The sequence below is a fragment of the Malaclemys terrapin genome, chromosome 2 (genome assembly GCF_027887155.1).
Source record: "Malaclemys terrapin pileata isolate rMalTer1 chromosome 2, rMalTer1.hap1, whole genome shotgun sequence".
Classification (NCBI taxonomy): Eukaryota; Metazoa; Chordata; order Testudines; family Emydidae; genus Malaclemys; species Malaclemys terrapin.
In genome coordinates, this window is record NC_071506.1 from 346988 (window position 1) to 365592 (window position 18605).

General features: G+C 50.7%; 1 protein-coding gene across 1 annotated transcript in view; it reads left to right on the plus strand.

Moving 5' to 3' along the window:
- Positions 1-16604, plus strand: part of IQANK1 (IQ motif and ankyrin repeat containing 1) — a 121316-nt gene extending 104712 nt beyond the window's left edge. Inside the window, exon 15 of the mRNA XM_054017266.1 lies at positions 16410-16604. Within this exon, the coding sequence (XP_053873241.1) occupies positions 16410-16584 (175 nt within the window). The 3' untranslated portion in view covers positions 16585-16604. The remainder of the gene's footprint in view (positions 1-16409) is intronic.
- The last annotated feature ends 2001 nt before the right edge of the window (positions 16605-18605 follow it).

An 18605-nucleotide genomic window follows, 5' to 3' on the forward strand; every position in this document is an offset into this window, starting at 1 on the left:
AAATAGTTTAAAGTTGTTAGATCTGTTATAATAGTCCAGGGGACTAAGGGGGTCGTCGCCCCCTTTCTCCCCCGGCCGTGGGCCCGGGCTCATGCCCAGAGCTCCCGGCTTCAAGCAGTGCGCCTCCTGCGCTAAACCTATGCCCACGAGCGACCCGCACGACTCCTGTCTGAAGTGCCTGGGAGAGTCCCACCAAACAGATAAGTGCAAGATCTGTAAGGCCTTCAGACCAAGGACCAAGAAAGAGCGGGACTTTCGGCTCCGGCAACTCCTGATGGAGGCGGCACTTAGCCCGGACACTCCTTCTACGAGCCAGGCCCAGGCACCTAGCGCCTCGGTGCGCAGTGCCTGAGCAGCACCGGCAATGCCGACAACGCGGGCGGTGTCGGACAAACCTCCCCGGCACCGGACCTCGTCGGCACCGCAGCAGGCACCTCGGCGCCGGTCATTATCCCCGGGGCATAAAAAAGCCCATAAGACGGGGACCTCTGTACCGAAGACGCCGGCTCCCCCAGTGCCGGGGGTAGAGCCGAGTGCGCCGGTGGAGCACCGGAAACAGGTGCCTCCAGCACTGTCGACTCCGGCACCGAGGCCGTTGAGTCCGGTGCAGATAGCGTCTCCACCGAGACCGGCGGTAATACAACTCCCGTCGACTCCGGAGACCTTCGTGGCGGCGAGAGACTTGATAGCTCTCACAGAGCCGGCACCGTTGACCCGCCCGGTCCAGTCAAGGGGGAAACCTGCCTTGATGCGCCCTCCATCACAAGGGCTGGAACCTCGGCACCGGTCCAGGTCCAGAAGCAGGTCCCCACGCCGCTCGCAGTCCCGGCACCGAATATCACCTCGGCACCGGTCGTACTCGCGGCCAAGATCTTCGTCGCGGCACCGGTCTACGTCTCGGCACCGCTATGATCGTCGGCACCGATCAACGTCGAGACGTAGTTCTCGGCACCGCTACGGTCGACGCTCGACGTCGAGAGGCCGCTCCCGGCACCGGGCATACTCCAGGTCCTCGTCGAGGTCCAGATCCGGCTCCCGGCACCGACGAGGTCATCGGCACCGATCGCGGTCCCGGCACCGTTCGCCGGCACCGCGCAGAGATAGATCATCTCCGGACCGGTACCGTGCGGCACCGCAGCCCACGGGGGTCGTTTCATCTCTCTCGGCACCGCCATGGCCGTCAAGATCGGTGTCTCGCTCATCGGAGGACCTGTCGAGATCGGCATACCCCCCTCAAGGGCAAGCCGAGGAACGGAACTTGGGCCATTGGCAGGAGATGGCAGAGGACCACTCTCATGGACCATCTCACTGGTCATTTTGGACCCCGTGGGCGTACCACCAGGAGCAAGGGGCTCCAATACCATCGACCTCTCGCTCGGGTCACTCGGTTAGAAGGGCCCCAGAATCCACCATCTCTCGGCCTCCGCCAGGGGGCATGGAGGCTTCCGTGTCCACGCCACCTGACACCATAGACCCGAGTACAGGTGATGCTCCGGCCCAAGAGCAGGGGGATCAGGACCCCCCCTTGGATCCAGTACCACCGGAGGCGTCTTCCTCCTCCTCTCCGGATGAGGCAGTGGCGGGCACTTCATGTACGGGTCCCCCTCCGATAGATCTTCGGGCTCACCAGGATCTCCTGCGTAGGATGGCCCGTAATATGGACCTGCAGGCGGAGGAGATAGTGGAAGTACAGGACCCTATCGTGAACATCCTCGGAGCGGATGCCCCATCGAGGGTGGCGCTACCCCTGATCCGCACGATACAAACCAATGCGGATACGATATGGCAAACTCCTGCCTCTATCCCACCCACAGCGAGAGGGGTGGAAAGGAAGTACTTTGTCCCGTCTAAGGACTACGGGTACTTGTATACCCACCCCCAACCGTGTTCACTGGTGGTGGAATCAGTGAACGCACGAGAGCGCCACGGCCAGCAGGCTGCAGCGCCTAAATCAAAAGAGGCTAAGCGGCTCGATTTGTTTGGCCGTAAGGTTTACTCAGCCGGAGGGCTGCAACTTAGAGCGGCGAACCAACAGGCGCTATTGAGCCGTTACAATTTTAACTCCTGGAACTCTATGGGGAAGTTTAAGGAGTTGATTCCCCAAGAGTCCAGGGAAGAGTTTGGAACCATGGTAGAGGAGGGTAAGAAGGTGGCTCGGACCTCCTTGCAGGCCTCCTTGGACATAGCAGACTCAGCTGCGAGGACCCTGGCTTCGGGTATCGCTATGCGGAGGATCTCCTGGCTTCAAGTTTCGGGTTTGCCTCCGGAGCTACAGCAAACCCTACAGGATCTGCCCTTTGAGGGACGTGGATTGTTCTCGGACAAGACGGACTCTCGCCTGCAGAGCCTCAAGGACTCGAGAACAATCATGCGCTCCCTGGGGATGCATGTTGTGGGCCCTCAGCGCAGACCATTTAGGCCGCAGCCTCAGCGCTTCTACCCCCCCCCGCCTCGTCAGAGACAGGACTCGACCCGGAGGCGAGGGCGAGGTGGTAGAAGAAGGTGGGCCGGCCCTCAACCCGGCCAGAACCAGGGGCCACCTAGACCACCTTCAGGCCCCAGGCAGAACTTTTGAAGGTGCGGTCGAGGACGGCGCCCCAGTCATCCCCCAGGATCCAGCCCCCTCCTTTCGGGATCGTCTCTCCCACTTCCACCGTGCTTGGTCCCTTATAACTTCGGACCGTTGGGTCCTCCGCACAGTGGAGAGGGGATACACTATCCAGTTTTCTTCTATCCCCCCCTTCCACCCCCCTTCCCCGTCCCTCTTCAGGGACCCTTCTCACGAGCAACTTCTTATACAGGAGGTTTCCACGCTCCTTGCTATGGGGGCCATAGAGGAGGTTCCAGTAGAGTTAAGGGGCAGGGGATTTTATTCCCGTTACTTCCTGATCCCCAAGTCCAAAGGAGGTCTGCGGCCCATCTTGGACTTGCGCGGACTCAACAAATTCGTAGTAAAGTTGAAGTTCCGCATGGTCTCTTTGGGGGCCATTATCCCTTCCCTCGATCCTGGAGACTGGTTCGCCGCCCTCGACATGAAAGACGCATACTTTCACATCTCAATTTACCCACCTCACAGACGCTTCCTGCGATTCGTGGTAAACATGGTGCACTACCAATTTGCAGTCCTTCCCTTCGGCCTATCCTCGGCCCCAAGAGTGTTCACGAAATGTATGGCTGTCGTGGCAGCGTACCTTCGTCGGCAAGGGATACAGGTGTTCCCGTACCTAGACGACTGGCTGGTACGCGGTCGCACCAAGGAGCAAGTTCAAGCTCACGTCCACATAATAGTGCACACATTCAACGAGTTGGGCATCCTACTCAACAAGGACAAATCCACTCTAGAACCTACCCAGAGAATAGAATTCATAGGCGCAGTTCTAGACTCCAGACGTGCACAAGCCATCCTGCCAGACAACCGATTTGGCACCATCACGAGCCTCATTCAAGGGCTCCAGGCGTTCCCAACTACCACGGTGAGGTCGTGCCTTACCCTGCTGGGTCACATGGCCTCCTGCACGTACGTAACCAGGCATGCCAGACTTCGGCTTCGCCCACTCCAGACCTGGGTGTCGTCAATATATTGACCAAATCGGGACAGCCTGAACATGGTGGTCATGGTCCCGATCTCGGTCCTGACCTCCCTCACCTGGTGGCTAGATCACAATGTGGTCTGCGAGGGGATGCCATTTCACGCCCCACAACCCTCTCTGCACCTGGTCACAGACGCTTCATCTCTGGGTTGGGGCGCCCATCTCAACGAACACCATACCCAGGGCCTGTGGACTGCACCCCAGCTAGCCCTGCACATCAATGTTCGGGAACTGATGGCGGTGCGCCTGGCGTGCCAGGCATTTCTCAACCTCCTACGTGGCCGATGTGTGTTAGTTCTCATCGACAACACCACGGCCATGTTTTACATCAACAAGCAAGGAGGAGCACGTTCGTCAATTCTATGCCAAGAGGCCATTCGCCTGTGGGACTTCTGCATCGCCCACTCAATCCATCTCACGGCATCGTTCCTCCCTGGAGTCCAGAACACTCTAGCGGACCGACTCAGCAGGTCCTTCCAGACGCACGAGTGGTCTATCCGTCCAGACATCATACATTCCATCTTCCGGAGGTGGGGGTTTCCCCAGATAGACCTGTTTGCATCTCGAGACAACAGGAAGTGCCACGTGTTCTGCTCCCTGCAAGGTCGAGCTCCGGGCTCCCTCTCGGATGCGTTTCTCCTTCCCTGGAAAGACCACCTGTTTTATGCCTTCCCTCCGTTTCCTCTGGTCCACAAGGTACTGTTAAAATTGCGCAGAGACCAGGCACAGGTAATTCTGGTCGCTCCAGCGTGGCCGAGACAACATTGGTACACCACACTGTTGGAACTCGGTTCAGACACCGATCCCGCTTCCGTTGTGTCCGGATCTCATCTCTCAGGACCACGGCCGGCTGCGTCACCCCGACCTGCAATCACTCCACCTCACGGCGTGGCTGCTCCATGGTTCACCCAGGCAGAGCAGCAATGCTCGCACTCTGTCCAACAGATTCTGCTGAGCAGTAGGAAGCCCTCAACACGCACCACGTACCTGGCCAAGTGGAAGCGGTTCTCCTGTTGGTGCGAACAACGAGCCATGTCCCCGTTGCAGGCACCCATTCCTCTCATTTTGGAATATCTCCTCTCCCTAAAACAGCAGGGGTTGGCGATATCTTCAATTAGAGTTCACCTGGCCGCTATATCGGCCTTTCACCCAGGGGAACTCGCGTCCTCGGTATTCTCTAACCCGATGGTCGTTAGATTCCTCAAGGGCTTAGACCGGATGTACCCACAACAACGTCAGCCCGTTCAGACGTGGGACCTCAACCTGGTTCTCTCCAAGCTCACAGGTCCTCCATTCGAGCCACTGGCCACCTGTTCACTTTTGTACCTATCCTGGAAGACAGCCTTCCTTGTAGCCATCACCTCAGCAAGGCGCGTTTCTGAACTCAGGGCGCTTACATCCGAGCCCCCTTATACAGTTTTCCATAAGGATAAAGTGCAGCTTCGTCCACATCCTGCCTTTCTCCCTAAGGTGGTTTCTCCGTTTCATATCAACCAGGACATCTTTCTCCCGGTCTTTCATCCCAAACCACATGCCACTCGCCAGGATCAACGTTTGCATTCCCTGGACGTACGAAGGGCCCTGGCCTTCTATATTGACCGCACAAAGCACTTTAGAAAGACGACGCAACTCTTCGTTGCAGTGGCCGACGGAATGAAAGGCTCACCGGTCTCCTCACAACGCCTATCCTCCTGGATTACGTCTTGCATCCGGACTTGCTATGACCTGGCAGGTGTCTCAGCACCGCACCTCACCGCTCACTCCACGAGGGCCCAGGCTTCCTCGACGGCTTTCCTGGCACAAGTTCCGATCCAGGACATTTGTAGAGCAGCGGTTTGGTCATCAGTCCACACATTTACAGCTCACTATGCACTAGTCCAGCAGTCCAGAGACGATGCTGCTTTCGGATCAGCGGTTTTGCACACAGCAATGTCTCACTCCGACCCCACCACCTAAGTTGGGCTTGGGAGTCACCTAATGGAATGGATATGAGCAAGCACTCGAAGAAGAAAAGACGGTTACTCACCGTTGTAACTGTTGTTCTTCGAGATGTGTTGCTCATATCCATTCCAAACCCGCCCCCCGTCCCCACTGTCGGAGTAGCCGGCAAGAAGGAACTGAGGGGGCGCCGGGTCGGCTGGGGTATATATTCAGCGCCATGAAGGCGCCACTCTAGGGGGCTCCACAGCCGACCCGCCGGTGTTGCTAGGGTAGAAAATCTTCCGACGATCGTGCACGCGGCGCGCACACACCTAATGGAATGGATATGAGCAACACATCTCGAAGAACAACAGTTACAACGGTGAGTAACCGTCTTTTCTTACCCACGAAAGCTTATGCTCCCAATACTTCTGTTAGTCTCAAAGGTGCCACAGGACCCTCTGTTGCTATTTGCCATTTTGTTGCCCAATCACTTAGTTTTGTGAGATCTTTTTGAAGTTCTTCACAGTCTGCTTTGGTCTTAACTATCTTTAGCAGTTTAGTATCATCTAGGGATAGGATGCAGAGGGACCTAGACAAATTAGAGGATTGGGCCAAAAGAAACCTGATGAGGTTCAACAAGGACAAGTGCAGAATCCTGCACTTAGGACGGAAGAATCCCATTCACTATTACAGACTAGGGACCGAGTGGCTAGGCAGCAGTTCTGCAGAAAAGGACCTAGGAGTTACAGTGAATGAGAAGCTGGATATGAGCCAACAGTGTGCCCTTGTTGCCAAGAAGGCTAATGGCATTTTGGGCTGTATAAGTAGGGGCATTGCCAGCAGATTGAGGGACGTGATCATTCCCCTCTATTCGACCTTGGTGAGGCCTCACCTGGAGTACTGTGTCCAGTTTTGGGCCCCACACTACAAGAAGGATGTGGAAAAATTGGAAAGAGTCCATCGGAGGGCAACAAAAATGATTAGGGGACTGGAGCACATGACTTATGAGGAGCGGCTGAAGGATCTTGGCTTACTTAGTCTGCAGAAGAGAAGAATGAAGGGGGATTTTATAGCTGCTTTCAACTACCTGAAAGGGAGTTCCAAAGAGGATGGATCTAGACTGTTCTCAGTGGTGGCAGATGACAGAACAAGGAGCAATGGTCTCAAGTTGCAGTGGGGGAGGTCCAGGTTGGATATTAGGAAACACTATTTCACTAGGAAGATGGTGAAGCACTGGAATGCGTTACCTAGGGAGGTGGTGGAATCTCCTTCCTTGGAGGTTTTTAAGGCCCGGCTTGACAAAACCCTGGCTGGGATGATTTAGTTGGGAATTGGTCCTGCTTTGAGCAGGTTGTTGGACTAGATGACTTCCTGAGGTCCCTTCCAACCCTGATATTCTATGATTCTATGATTTTATGATTGCCTTGAAGTTAGGCTGACTGATTTATAATTCCCTCCATCCTCTTTGTTTCTCTTTTTAATATAGGTACTATGTTTGCCTTCTTCAGTCCTCTGGGACCTCATCCATCCTGTATGAATTATCAAAGATAATTGCTAATGATTCAGAGATTGCTTCAGCTAGTTCCTTAAGTACTCTAGGGTGAATTTCATCAGGCCGTGCCAACCTGAATACATCTCACTTATCTTAGTTTGTATCTGCGAAGAGCATATTATCCTGATAATTAGTAGAAAGGATCCATAAGGAAAATGTACAGTTTAAAGTGGAAAAGATTTGTTTCTTGGTGTGACCATCATGAACTTCTACCATTAGAGTATCAACTACCTGACATTTTGGGCTATATACTTTCACTGAAGAACTCTTGTCTCTCACTCTGTTTTCTCAGGGTACTCTTGGTGGTCATTAGTGCCTTCCACCCATATATAGTCATTCTTCAGTATTTTCCCATCCTACCACATCTAGATTTCTAAGTGTATTTCCACTTGTTGTAGAACATGGGACCTTCGTTTACTATTAACAGATCTTACAGCATCAGCCTTCAAATCACTGGCTTCATGTCCTTTCCTTCACCTATGAATGAATACTGTCTTTCTTGTAGCAACAATATCAGCAAGAAAATTGGGAGGGTTAAGAGCTCTTATGATTGACCATCCTTGTATAGTTTTTCTCCAAGACAACGTCTCCCTCAGGCCACACCCTAAGCTAATATCCAAGATTGTGTCTGAATTCCATCTAAATCAGATTATCCTTTTACCCAGATTGTCTGAATCCTCACACTAATAGGGATGAGGCCAGGTTGCTTTAGTCCTTTACCTCCAGAGAACAAAACCATTTAGATCCTCCCTGAGACTTAGTTTCATTCGCTGAGAGAACAAAAGATTCACATAGGGACAAGCATTTGAAGAAGAAAGAAAAGTTACTTCTCTGGACAGTAATTAGAAGAAGCAGGGATCCTCAATCCAGACCTTACAATTCAGCCAGATACAGAAATAGACCATCTTGACAATGCCAGACACAACTACAACAAGCAGCGTCCTAAACATCAGGAAACAAACCACAGTTTTGAAGGCTTGGTCACCTTAACACCAGCACCTACCTGCCTATTTGGTCACTGTCTACAGCATTTTTACCAAGCTTGGGAGCATATTACACAAGACTATTGGGTCTTAGAAATAGTTCAGTTGTGCTATGCCATCCCTTTTACTTCTTGCCCCCCTACCTCTGCAGGGACCCTTCTCATGAGCACCTTCTAAGACTGGAAGTAGATCATCTACTACAGCTAGGTGCCGTGGAACCAATACTAACACAATACAGAGGGAAAGATTTTTATTCCCACTATTTCCTGACTCAGAAGAAAAGTGGTGGATGGTGACCAATACTAGACCTACGAAAACTCAACTAATTTGTATGCTCCCAAAAATTCAAGATGGTGACCTTAGGCACAATAAGCCCAGCGCTGGAACAGGGGAACTGGTTTTGAGCCCTCAACCTACAAGATACATATTTCCACATCTCAATACATCCAACTCTCAGCCGATTCCTCCGATTCACAGTGGAACACGACCACTTCCAATACAGAGTGCTCCCATTTGGACTGTCCACTACACCAAGGGTGTTCACCAAAATCCTTGCAGTAGTCTCAGCCCACCTGCGCGAACAAGGAATCATATTTTTCCCATACCTAGACGATTGCCTTATCAAAGGACACTCATACACAGAGGCATAAACAATCACATGACTGACCATCAACCTCTTCATAAGACAGGGGTTGCAAATAAACTTTCAGAAATCCATATTGACATCCACACAGCAACTGGAATTCATCGGGGCACATCTGGACTCAATTCAAGACAGAGCCTCATGCCAGCTTCCTAGCCATCAAACATCTCATAGACACCATCTCCATCTGTCCACGAATCAAGGCACGCCAGATTACACATGCGGTGACTTCAGGGCTGGCAGCGTTCAGTATACAAACCCACCAAACGCAGCCTCAACATTATGGTAACATCAGCGACCAATGTTTTAGTATCCCTACAATGGTGGAAAAGACCGGAGAACATCTACGTAGGTGTTCCCTTTCACCACAGACCTCCTTCAATCATAATCACAACAGAGGCCTCCCTACTGGGCTGAGGGGCACACCTTGACTACCACATGACACAAGGCAGGTGGACGACATTGGAAGCGTCTTCACATAAATTGGCTAGAACTCAGAGCAATAAGTTACACTTGTCTTCACTTCCTACCACTCATAAGAAACGACTGAATTTGAGCGATGACAGACAATGTTGCATACATGTTCTACATCAACAGACAAGGGCGGGGGCTGATCCCATTCCCTAGGCATTGAAGCCATGAGACTATGGAACTGGTGTATCCAGCAGCACATTGACAGCTCAGCTTCTTACTTACCAGGATGCCAAAACACCGCTGCCAACACACTAAGCAGATGGTTTTCACAGGAGACCACAAATGCCCGCTACACAAGACCAGGGACAACAAAGCCACAAACATCTTGATTGCCCTAGCATGGCCCAGACAGACCTGGTACCCTTAGTTGCTGTGTATGTCAAATCATCCTCCATGAACTCTTCCAATGAGGACAGACCTCCTCTCACAGGCCGACGGTCAGATCCTCCATCCACAACTGGTGAAACTCCATCTGAAAGCATGGCTCCCCCATGGTTCCAATTACACAAGTTAATCTGTTCGGAGCAGGCAGTAGCGGATTTAGAGTTAGTGGGGCCCTGTGTGCAGCTTCATTCTCCCCCTCCCCCAGGACCCAGCCAAGAAAAAGAACATTCTCTCTTATCTCCCCATGTTTTTCATTATTTTTTTCCTTCATCCTCCCCCTATATTATAAGTAAGGGGAAGTAAATGACAATGAAGTGAGGTACCTTGATTGGGGCAGGTGGTTGCGGTGCAGGAGTGTCAAGGCTGCTTCCCCACTCTGAACTTTAGGGTACAAATGTGGGGGCCTGAATGAAAACTTCTAAGCTTAACTACCAGCTTAGATCTGGTCCGCTGCCACCACTCCCAAAGTGCTAATTCCCTTCCCTGGGTAGCCTTGAGAGACTCTTCACCAATTCCCTGGTGAATACAGATCCAACCCCTTGGATCTTAAAACAAGGAGAAATTAACCATCCCCCCCCCCCTTTCTCCCACCAACTCCTGGTGGATCAAGATCCAACTCCCTTGGATCTAAAAACAAGTAAAAATCAATCAGGTTCTTAAAAAGAAGGCTTTTAATTAAAGAAAAAGGTAAAAATCATCTCTGTAAAATGAGGATGGAAAATAACTTTATAGGGTAATCAAACTTAAAGAGTCCAGAGGATCCCCCTCTAGCCTTAGGTTCAAAGTTACAGCAAACAGAGATAAACATTTACAAGTTGAGAAAACAAAGATAAAAACTAACACGCCTTGCCTGGCTGTTTACTTACAAGTTTGAAATATGAGAGACTTGTTCAGAAAGATTTGGAGAACCTGGATTGATGTCTGGTCCCTCTCAGTCCCAAGAGCGAACAACCCCCCAAAAGCACAAACAAAAGCCTTCCCCCCACCAAGATTTGAAAAGTTTCAGAGTAACAGCCGTGTTAGTCTGTATCCGCAAAAAGAAGAACAGGAGTACTTGTGGCACCTTAGAGACTAACAAATTTATTAGAGCATAAGCTTTCGTGGACTACAGCCCACCACTATGCATCCGAAGAAGTGGGCTGTAGTCCACGAAAGCTTATGCTCTAATAAATTTGTTAGTCTCTAAGGTGCCACAAGTACTCCTGTTCTTCTTTTTGCAAGATTTGAAAGTATCTTGTCCCCTTATTGGTCCTTTGGGTCAGGTGTCAGCCAGGTTACCTGAGCTTATTCATAGATTCATAGATTCAAGGACTGGAAGGCACCTCGAGAGGTCATCGAGTCCAGTCCCCTGCCCGCATGGCAGGACCAAATACTGTCTAGACCATCCCTGATAGACATTTATCTAACCTACTCTTCAATATCTCCAGAGATGGAGATTCCACAACCTCCCTAGGCAATTTATTCCAGTGTTTAACCACCCTGACAGTTAGGAACTTTTTCCTAATGTCCAACCTAGACCTCCCTTGCTGCAGTTTAAACCCATTGCTTCTTGTTCTATCCTTAGAGGCTAAGGTAAACAAGTTTTCTCCCTCCTCCTTATGACACCCTTTTAAATACCTGAAAACTGCTATCATGTCCCCTCTCAGTCTTCTCTTTTCCAAACTAAACAAACCCAATTCTTTCAGCCTTCCTTCATAGGTCATGTTCTCAAGACCTTTAATCATTCTTGTTGCTCTTCTCTGGACCCTTTCCAATTTCTCCACATCTTTTTTAAAATGCGGTGCCCAGAACTGGACACAATACTCCAGCTGAGGCCTAACCAGAACAGAGTAGAGCGGAAGAATGACTTCTCGTGTCTTGCTCACAACACACCTGTTAATACATCCCAGAATCATGTTTGCTTTTTTTGCAACAGCATCACACTGTTGACTCATATTTAGCTTGTGGTCCACTATAACCCCTAGATCCCTTTCTGCCGTACTCCTTCCTAGTCAGTCTCTTCCCATTCTGTATGTGTGAAACTGATTTTTTCTTCCTAAGTGGAGCACTTTGCATTTGTCTTTGTTAAACTTCATCCTGTTTAACTCAGACCATTTCTCCAATTTGTCCAGATCATTTTGAATTATGACCCTGTCCTCCAAAGCAGTTGCAATTCCTCCCAGCTTGGTATCATCCGCAAACTTAATAAGCGTACTTTCTATGCCAATATCTAAGTCGTTGATGAAGATATTGAACAGAACCGGTCCCAAAAACAGACCCCTGCGGTACCCCACTCGTTATGCCTTTCCAGCAGGATTGGGAACCATTAATAACAACTCTGTGAGTACGGTTATCCAGCCAGTTATGCACCCACCTTATAGTAGCCCCATCTAAATTGTATTTGCCTAGTTTATCGATAAGAATATCATGTGAGACTGTATCAAATGCCTTAGTAAAGTCTAGGTATACCACATCCACAGCTTCTCCCTTATCCACAAGGCTCGTTATCCTATTAAAGAAAGCTATCAGATTGGTTTGACATGCTTTGTTCTTCACAAATCCATGTTGGCTGTTCCCTATCACCTTACCACCTTCCAAGTGTTTGCAGATGATTTCCTTAATTACTTGCTCCATTATCTTCCCTGGCACAGAAGTTAAACTAACTGGTCTGTAGTTTCCTGGGTTGTTTTTATTTCCCTTTTTATAGATGGGCACTATATTTGCCCTTTTCCAGTCTTCTGGAATCTCTCCCATCTCCCATGATTTTCCAAAGATAATAGCTAGAGGCTCAGATACCTCCTCTATTAGCTCCTTGAATATTCTAGGATGCATTTCATCAGGTCCTGGTGACTTGCAGGCATCTAACTTTTCTAAGTGATTTTTAACTTGTTGTTTTTTTATTTTATCTGCTAAACCTACCCCCTTCCCATTAGCATTCACTATGTTAGGCATTCCTTCAGACTTCTCGGTGAAGACCGAAACAAAGAAGTCATTAAACATCTCTGCCATTTCCAAGTTTCCTGTTACTGTTTCTCCCTCTTCACTAAGCAGTGGGCCTACCCTGTCTTTGGTCTTCCTCTTGCTTCTAATGTATTGATAAAAAGTCTTCTTGTTTCCCTTTATTCCTGTAGCTAGTTTGAGCTCATTTTGTGCCTTTGCCTTTCTAATCTTGCCCCTGCATTCCTGTGTTGTTTGCCTATATTCATCCTTTGTAATCTGTCCTAGTTTCCATTTTTTATATGACTCCTTTTTATTTTTTAGATCATGCAAGATCTCATGGTTAAGCCAAGGTGGTCTTTTGCCACATTTTCTATCTTTCCTAACCAGCGGAATAGCTTGCTTTTGGGCCCTTAATAGTGTCCCTTTGAAAAACTGCCAACTCTCCTCAGTTGTTTTTCCCCTCAGTCTTCATTCCCATGGGACCTTATCTATCAGCTCTCTGAGCTTACCAAAATCCGCCTTCCTGAAATCCATTGTCTCTATTTTGCTGTTCTCCCTTCTACCCTTCCTTAGAATTGCAAAGTCTATGATTTCATGATCACTTTCACCCAGGCTGCCTTCTACTTTCAAATTCTCAACGAGTTCCTCCCTATTTGTTAAAATCAAGTCTAGAACAGCTTCCCCCCAGTAGCTTTTTCAACCTTCTGAAATAAAAAGTTGTCTGCAATGCAGTCCAAGAATTTGTTGGATAGTTTGTGCCCCGCTGTGTTATTTTCCCAACATATATCCGGATAGTTGAAGTCCCCCATCACCACCAAATCTTGGGCTTTGGATGATTTTGTTAGTTGCTTAAAAAAAGCCTCATCCACCTCTTCCACCTGGTTAGGTGGCTGTAGTAGACTCCTAGCATGACATCTCCCTTGTTTTTTACCCCTTTTAGCCTAATCCAGAGACTCTCAACACTTCCGTCTCCTATGTCCAGCTCTACCTCAGTCCAAGTGTGTACATTTTTAATATATAAGGCAACACCTCCTCCCTTTTTCCCCTGTCTATCCTTCCTGAGCAAGCTGTACCCATCCACACCAACATTCCAATCATGTGTATTATCCCACCAAGTTTCAGTGATGCCAACAATGTCATAGTTGTATTTATTTATTAGCACTTCCAGTTCTTCCTGCTTATTCCCCATACTTCTCGCATTTGTATATAGGCATCTAAGATTCTGGTTTGATCTTTCCTCCCAGTTTTGTCCTGACCCTCCTTTCTCTATGCCAATATAGCCCACACTCCCTCTCGTTTCCGACCCATCTCCCCGGTCTCCATGGTCCCCACTTACCTGTGGGCTTTGCTCACCTGTCCCCATCGAACCGAGTTTAAAGCCCTCCTCACTAGGTTAGCCAGTCTGTGTCCAAATAGGGTCTTTCCCCTTCTCGAAAGGTGAACACCATCTCTGCCTAGCAGTCCCTCCTCAAATAGCATCCCGTGGTCTAGGAAGCCAAAGCCCTCCTGGCGACACCATCTTCGCAGCCAGGCATTCACCTCCATGATGCATCTGTCTCTGCCCGGGCCCCTACCTTTGACAGGAAGAATTGAAGAGAATACCACCTGCGCTCCAAACTCCTTCACCCGTACTCCCAGAGCCCTGGGGTTACTCCCCTTGTGCCGTAACTGAGGTTCTTTGAGCTGTGTCCCTGCTCGTCCCCTCTACTTTGGAGTTCGACACGAGGACTCTATGGTAGAGAAGGAACCGAAAGGGTCGGACCATGCGCGAGCTGAAGCGACTCCAATGGCATGCGTGGCCCGACCAGGCACTGGTACCGAAAATCTCCGCTCAACGGTGCCGGGACGCACTGTCACCTGAAGTGAAGTGGAGCACCCACCGCGACACACATCTCGAAGAACCTCAGTTACTGCACAAAGTGAGTAACCCTCTCTCCTGCTTTACCAAGCCCTCCTTGAAACCAAAACAGGATGGAAATCCCAAGCTGATTCTCCATACAGGGGTTAGATCATAGACACTGAGACTACCTAGGAAGGCCCTGGCATCAAGGAGTCATTAGCACTGATGCTCTGGATTGCTGTGTATTTCGCAGTGGCACTAATCCAGAACAGGACCTAAAAACGTCTTGGTCCTGGCTCAGAACTGGAAGTTAATTAAAATTGGAGGTTGGTAGCGCAGAACCGAGCAATAGTTTAATAAAATTCTCTTCTAAGAGGCCCTGCCCACATATGGGTCAGTCAGAGCTTTGAGGCCTGACTCCACATCTGTGCTTGGCTGCTAATGCTAATTTTTATAGCGCCCCTCCCAGAGGGGTGGGGGCTCTGGGGTTTTAGCTCTGCAGGGCTTGGGGCGTCAGCTGCAGTAGGGTTCTGGACTTTGGCCACCAGGCAGGGTGGGGCTCGGGGCTTCAGTTGGGGGCTCTGAGCGGGGGCAGGGCTCAGCTCAGACTTTCTTTCCTGCTCGGTGTTGGGTGTGGGGGGGCTCAGGGCTTCAGCCACATGGGGTGCTGGGGCTCTGGGCCGGGGTGGAGCTTGGGACTTCAGCCCCGCAGGGGCACTGGGGCTCCAGCCTTTAGGCGCATGGGGATCACTCCCAGCTTCAGCCCTGCGGGAAGCGCTGTGGCTCAGGCCGCTGGGCTTCAGCCCCGTGGAGGAGCACTGGGGCTAGGGGTTTTATCCCTGGGGCGGGCGGGGAGGGGAGTGCTGGGGCTCGGGCCTCTCCGTGGCTCTGCTCCTGGTTTCAGCCCCATAGAAGTGCCGGGGCTTAGGGTGCTGGGCTGGAGCCATGGGGCCCTGTGGCCTCCTGAAACCAACTTGCAGATCCCCAGGAGGCTGCGGACCCCTGGTTGAGAACTACTGGTTTGGATTATGCTGTCTGTTATGCCTCTGGAACGCTCCAGGATGGGAGACGAGGCAGAGAGGTGTGAGTGCGTGCCATCCCATTCCAATGGTGCACACTGCTGGGTTCTTGATTCTACTCTGGCACTATGCAGAAAGTGCGTCCATGACAGAGCCAGCTCAGTTGACACATAACCCTGTAGACACCAAAGGTTCTGCCAGTAAAGTCTCCTACCCACCTACGTCCTGACATCACACAGCTACTCAGCACGTGAGGTTGCACCTAAGCCTGGCAGCATTCTCAAACGCTGCAGCCACTGACTTATCGTGCCTAAGGGCCCTGAGCTAGCAGGCCGCTCAGAGCATGCCTAAGTCCTCCACAAAAGCCAGCTAGAAGTACGTGGGTGGGCGTGTTTATAACCAATAGCTAAGTGATCAGCTGAGATGTAGGAGACCCAGATTTGCAGTTCAATGTTACTTGAGTTAGCGCAGGGCGAGATGGTACCTGAAACCATGAAAGGCAATAAGGTTATGCAGGGCAGGGCCACAGGATGGCATCAGAGCAAACATGAGGGGGTCTAAGACAGTGCGGGGGGGCGGGGGAGGGGCGCTGTGAGAAAAGGAAAGCCTCACCAAAGCTCAGCAAGGAGCGGGAAAGGAGTGAGAGCCAGCCCCACAGAAGTATTTAGTCACCAGTGCCCTTTTCTGAGACAGTACCACGCTCAGTATTCCCTCAGGGCATCCCCTTTTGCACGCCATTGAGGGCTTTCAGGCGTCTTTATGGCACTGTCTACACTTCGCCCCTATGTAACTCATAGCTCTTCATGGCTTCAGCTGCCATCTCATGGCTCTCTCCTTCCACCATTGTTAGCATCAATCATCAAGGCAGAGATGGTCGCCTTGCACAGATGCAACTTTGGTGCCTTTGTTTGAGTATTCTGAGGTTGCTGGCCCTACCCAGGGGAATTGTGTTTCCTTGAGCCAGTGTCCATCCAACACCACCTGTGCCTTTTTAGAAGCAGAAGTCAGTGTGGCCAGGTGAGCTCAGTAACAGCACGCCTGTAAACCGTGCTGTTCAACTGCCTGTCTCCTTCCTCTTACAGGTACCTGTCCTTAGTCAGGGCAACAGATGGACCAGAGTATTCACCAACTGAATTTCAAGCAACTAGACTTGGAAACTTTAAATTATTTGTTGTCATCAAACGTCACCAGCCCCCTGAGGAATTGCTCCAAATTCTCCTTCCAATTCGGGTCATTCTGGCCAAGTGCAGCCTGTAGGCATGGGGCAACGGGCAGCAAGTGAGGTGGCAGCTGGTGTCTCATTAAAGTGAAGTTGTATTACAAGGCTTGTGTTTTGTAACCAATCATGGGCAGTGCTGGGGGTTGGCTTTCTGCGTTTCTGAAGGGAAGGCCACAAAGTGCAGGGATCATAATAGGGGAGGTGCCAAATAGCTGAGCTGAACTCACCCTTCCAACAGCTAAGACTGCAGGATGCAATTATGTTCAGCAGCACTATGGGCAAGGCTATACATTTATGACTCAAGGCCCCCTTTGCAGGCTCAGCTTGTCTCCCCAGACAATGACTCACCTTCGGTGAGATGTTCATTTTCTTTCAGACAGCGAGTAGGACGATGAGGCCGTTTCTTGCAGTCCCTGCCCTCAGGGGCAGCTCTAGCTTTTTTGCCGCCCCCCAAGCATGGCAGGCAGGTTGCCTTTGGCAGCATGCCTGCGGTAGGTCCACCGGGCCCGCGGCTTTGGAGTACCCGCTACCGAATTGCCACCGAAGCCACGGGACCGGCGGACCTCCCGCAAGCATGCCGCCGAAGGCTGCCTGACAGCTGCCCTCGCAGGGAGCGGCAGGCTGTCCCCCTCGCGGCTTGCTGCCCCAGGCACGCGCTTGGAGCGCTGGTGCCTGGAGCTCCGCTGCCTGCCCTTTGCGCTGTGATACCTCAGCAGCAGGCAGGAAATATGAAAGAAAAGTGCCTCTGCCTGACCCCTGCAGTCATCTCCTTTCTGGTTATGATCCTGCCAACCCCCCCCCCCCCACCGGACTTAATGTAGCCTGTTTTTTTTCTTTTCTACTACCGCTTTAGTGCAACTGCTGAAGGAGGCTGCATCTTGGTGCCATTTCCATTAGATCCACTGAGCCTGTTGTTCTCCTGCCAGCATAGTGTAACGGCGGGTCGGCCTGCCTTTACCCTTCACCCAGGTCTTAATGGTGTCACTAACAGGGCCTAGCACACACGTGTCTTTAATAAACAGGGCATTGACCTGTGCCTGGCTGCACCCATTGTCACTATCAGGGACTCGGTGTATGCATCTTGGTTGCCCTTAGGCCTTATCCATGCTCAGGCCCTTTAATCACAAGTCTGGCTGTTAAGAGCTGCAGTTTGGCTATGGCAGCTGCAGTGTAGCCAAGGCTCCAGATGCGTCCAGCACTTGCTGTAGGCAGCAGATTTAATTGGCATTGTTAAAAGGCCCAAAAGCTGTCAAGGCCTCGTTTATCTGAGGGCAGCTAAACCACTGCTAGCACTAGAGGGACGGTAGCGTGCATTCTCTGTGGAAGCATGGCTTTGTTCACTGAATGCAGGAAGTGGGATATGAGCTTGAGCCCAGATGAGCTGGACCAGCAGCCAACCTGGAACAGATCTGATACTGACTGGAGTTTTACAGACCCAAACTAGAGGTGACCGTATTATTGATATAAAAAGCTCCTTAGTTTTATAGCCTTGTCTGAGCATGGGTGCAGGGTGTTTCAAGGAGGGATGCAGCCATCCTGTCCCCAATGTGATGCAGTCCAAATGCCCATAGGTCAAGTGGCGAGCATCAGGGTGGATTTGTGGCACCATCGCATGGATAGTGGAAGACTAACCATTAAAATGGTGGTTTGTTTGTTTTTCATACACACTTAGTCATCGCTGCTTGCATACGTTTTCTCTCTTGAACCTAGTTCTTCTAGCACCCAGCAGGCAACTGTCCTGTAGTGGCAACATGTCCCCTATAGCCTGCTGAAAAGTGGCCATGCTGACATCAAGATGACAAGTAGCCACCTGAAGCAAATGTGAACATACTTACTGAGGGGGCAGTTGGTGGGATTGTTCTTACAATGCCTCACCCCAGGGTAGGGAAGGGCTGAGTTATGGGCCATCTGGGCCCTACCACTGCTAGGATTCTTTTGTGGTAGCCACTAGATGCCTTACTGTGCAGGTTGCTTCATGAAAGCCTGGGTTCCCCATCTATGAGAGCCTGCCCTCTAGAGCGTGCGTGTGTGTGTGAGAGCGTGAAACGTGATTACATTG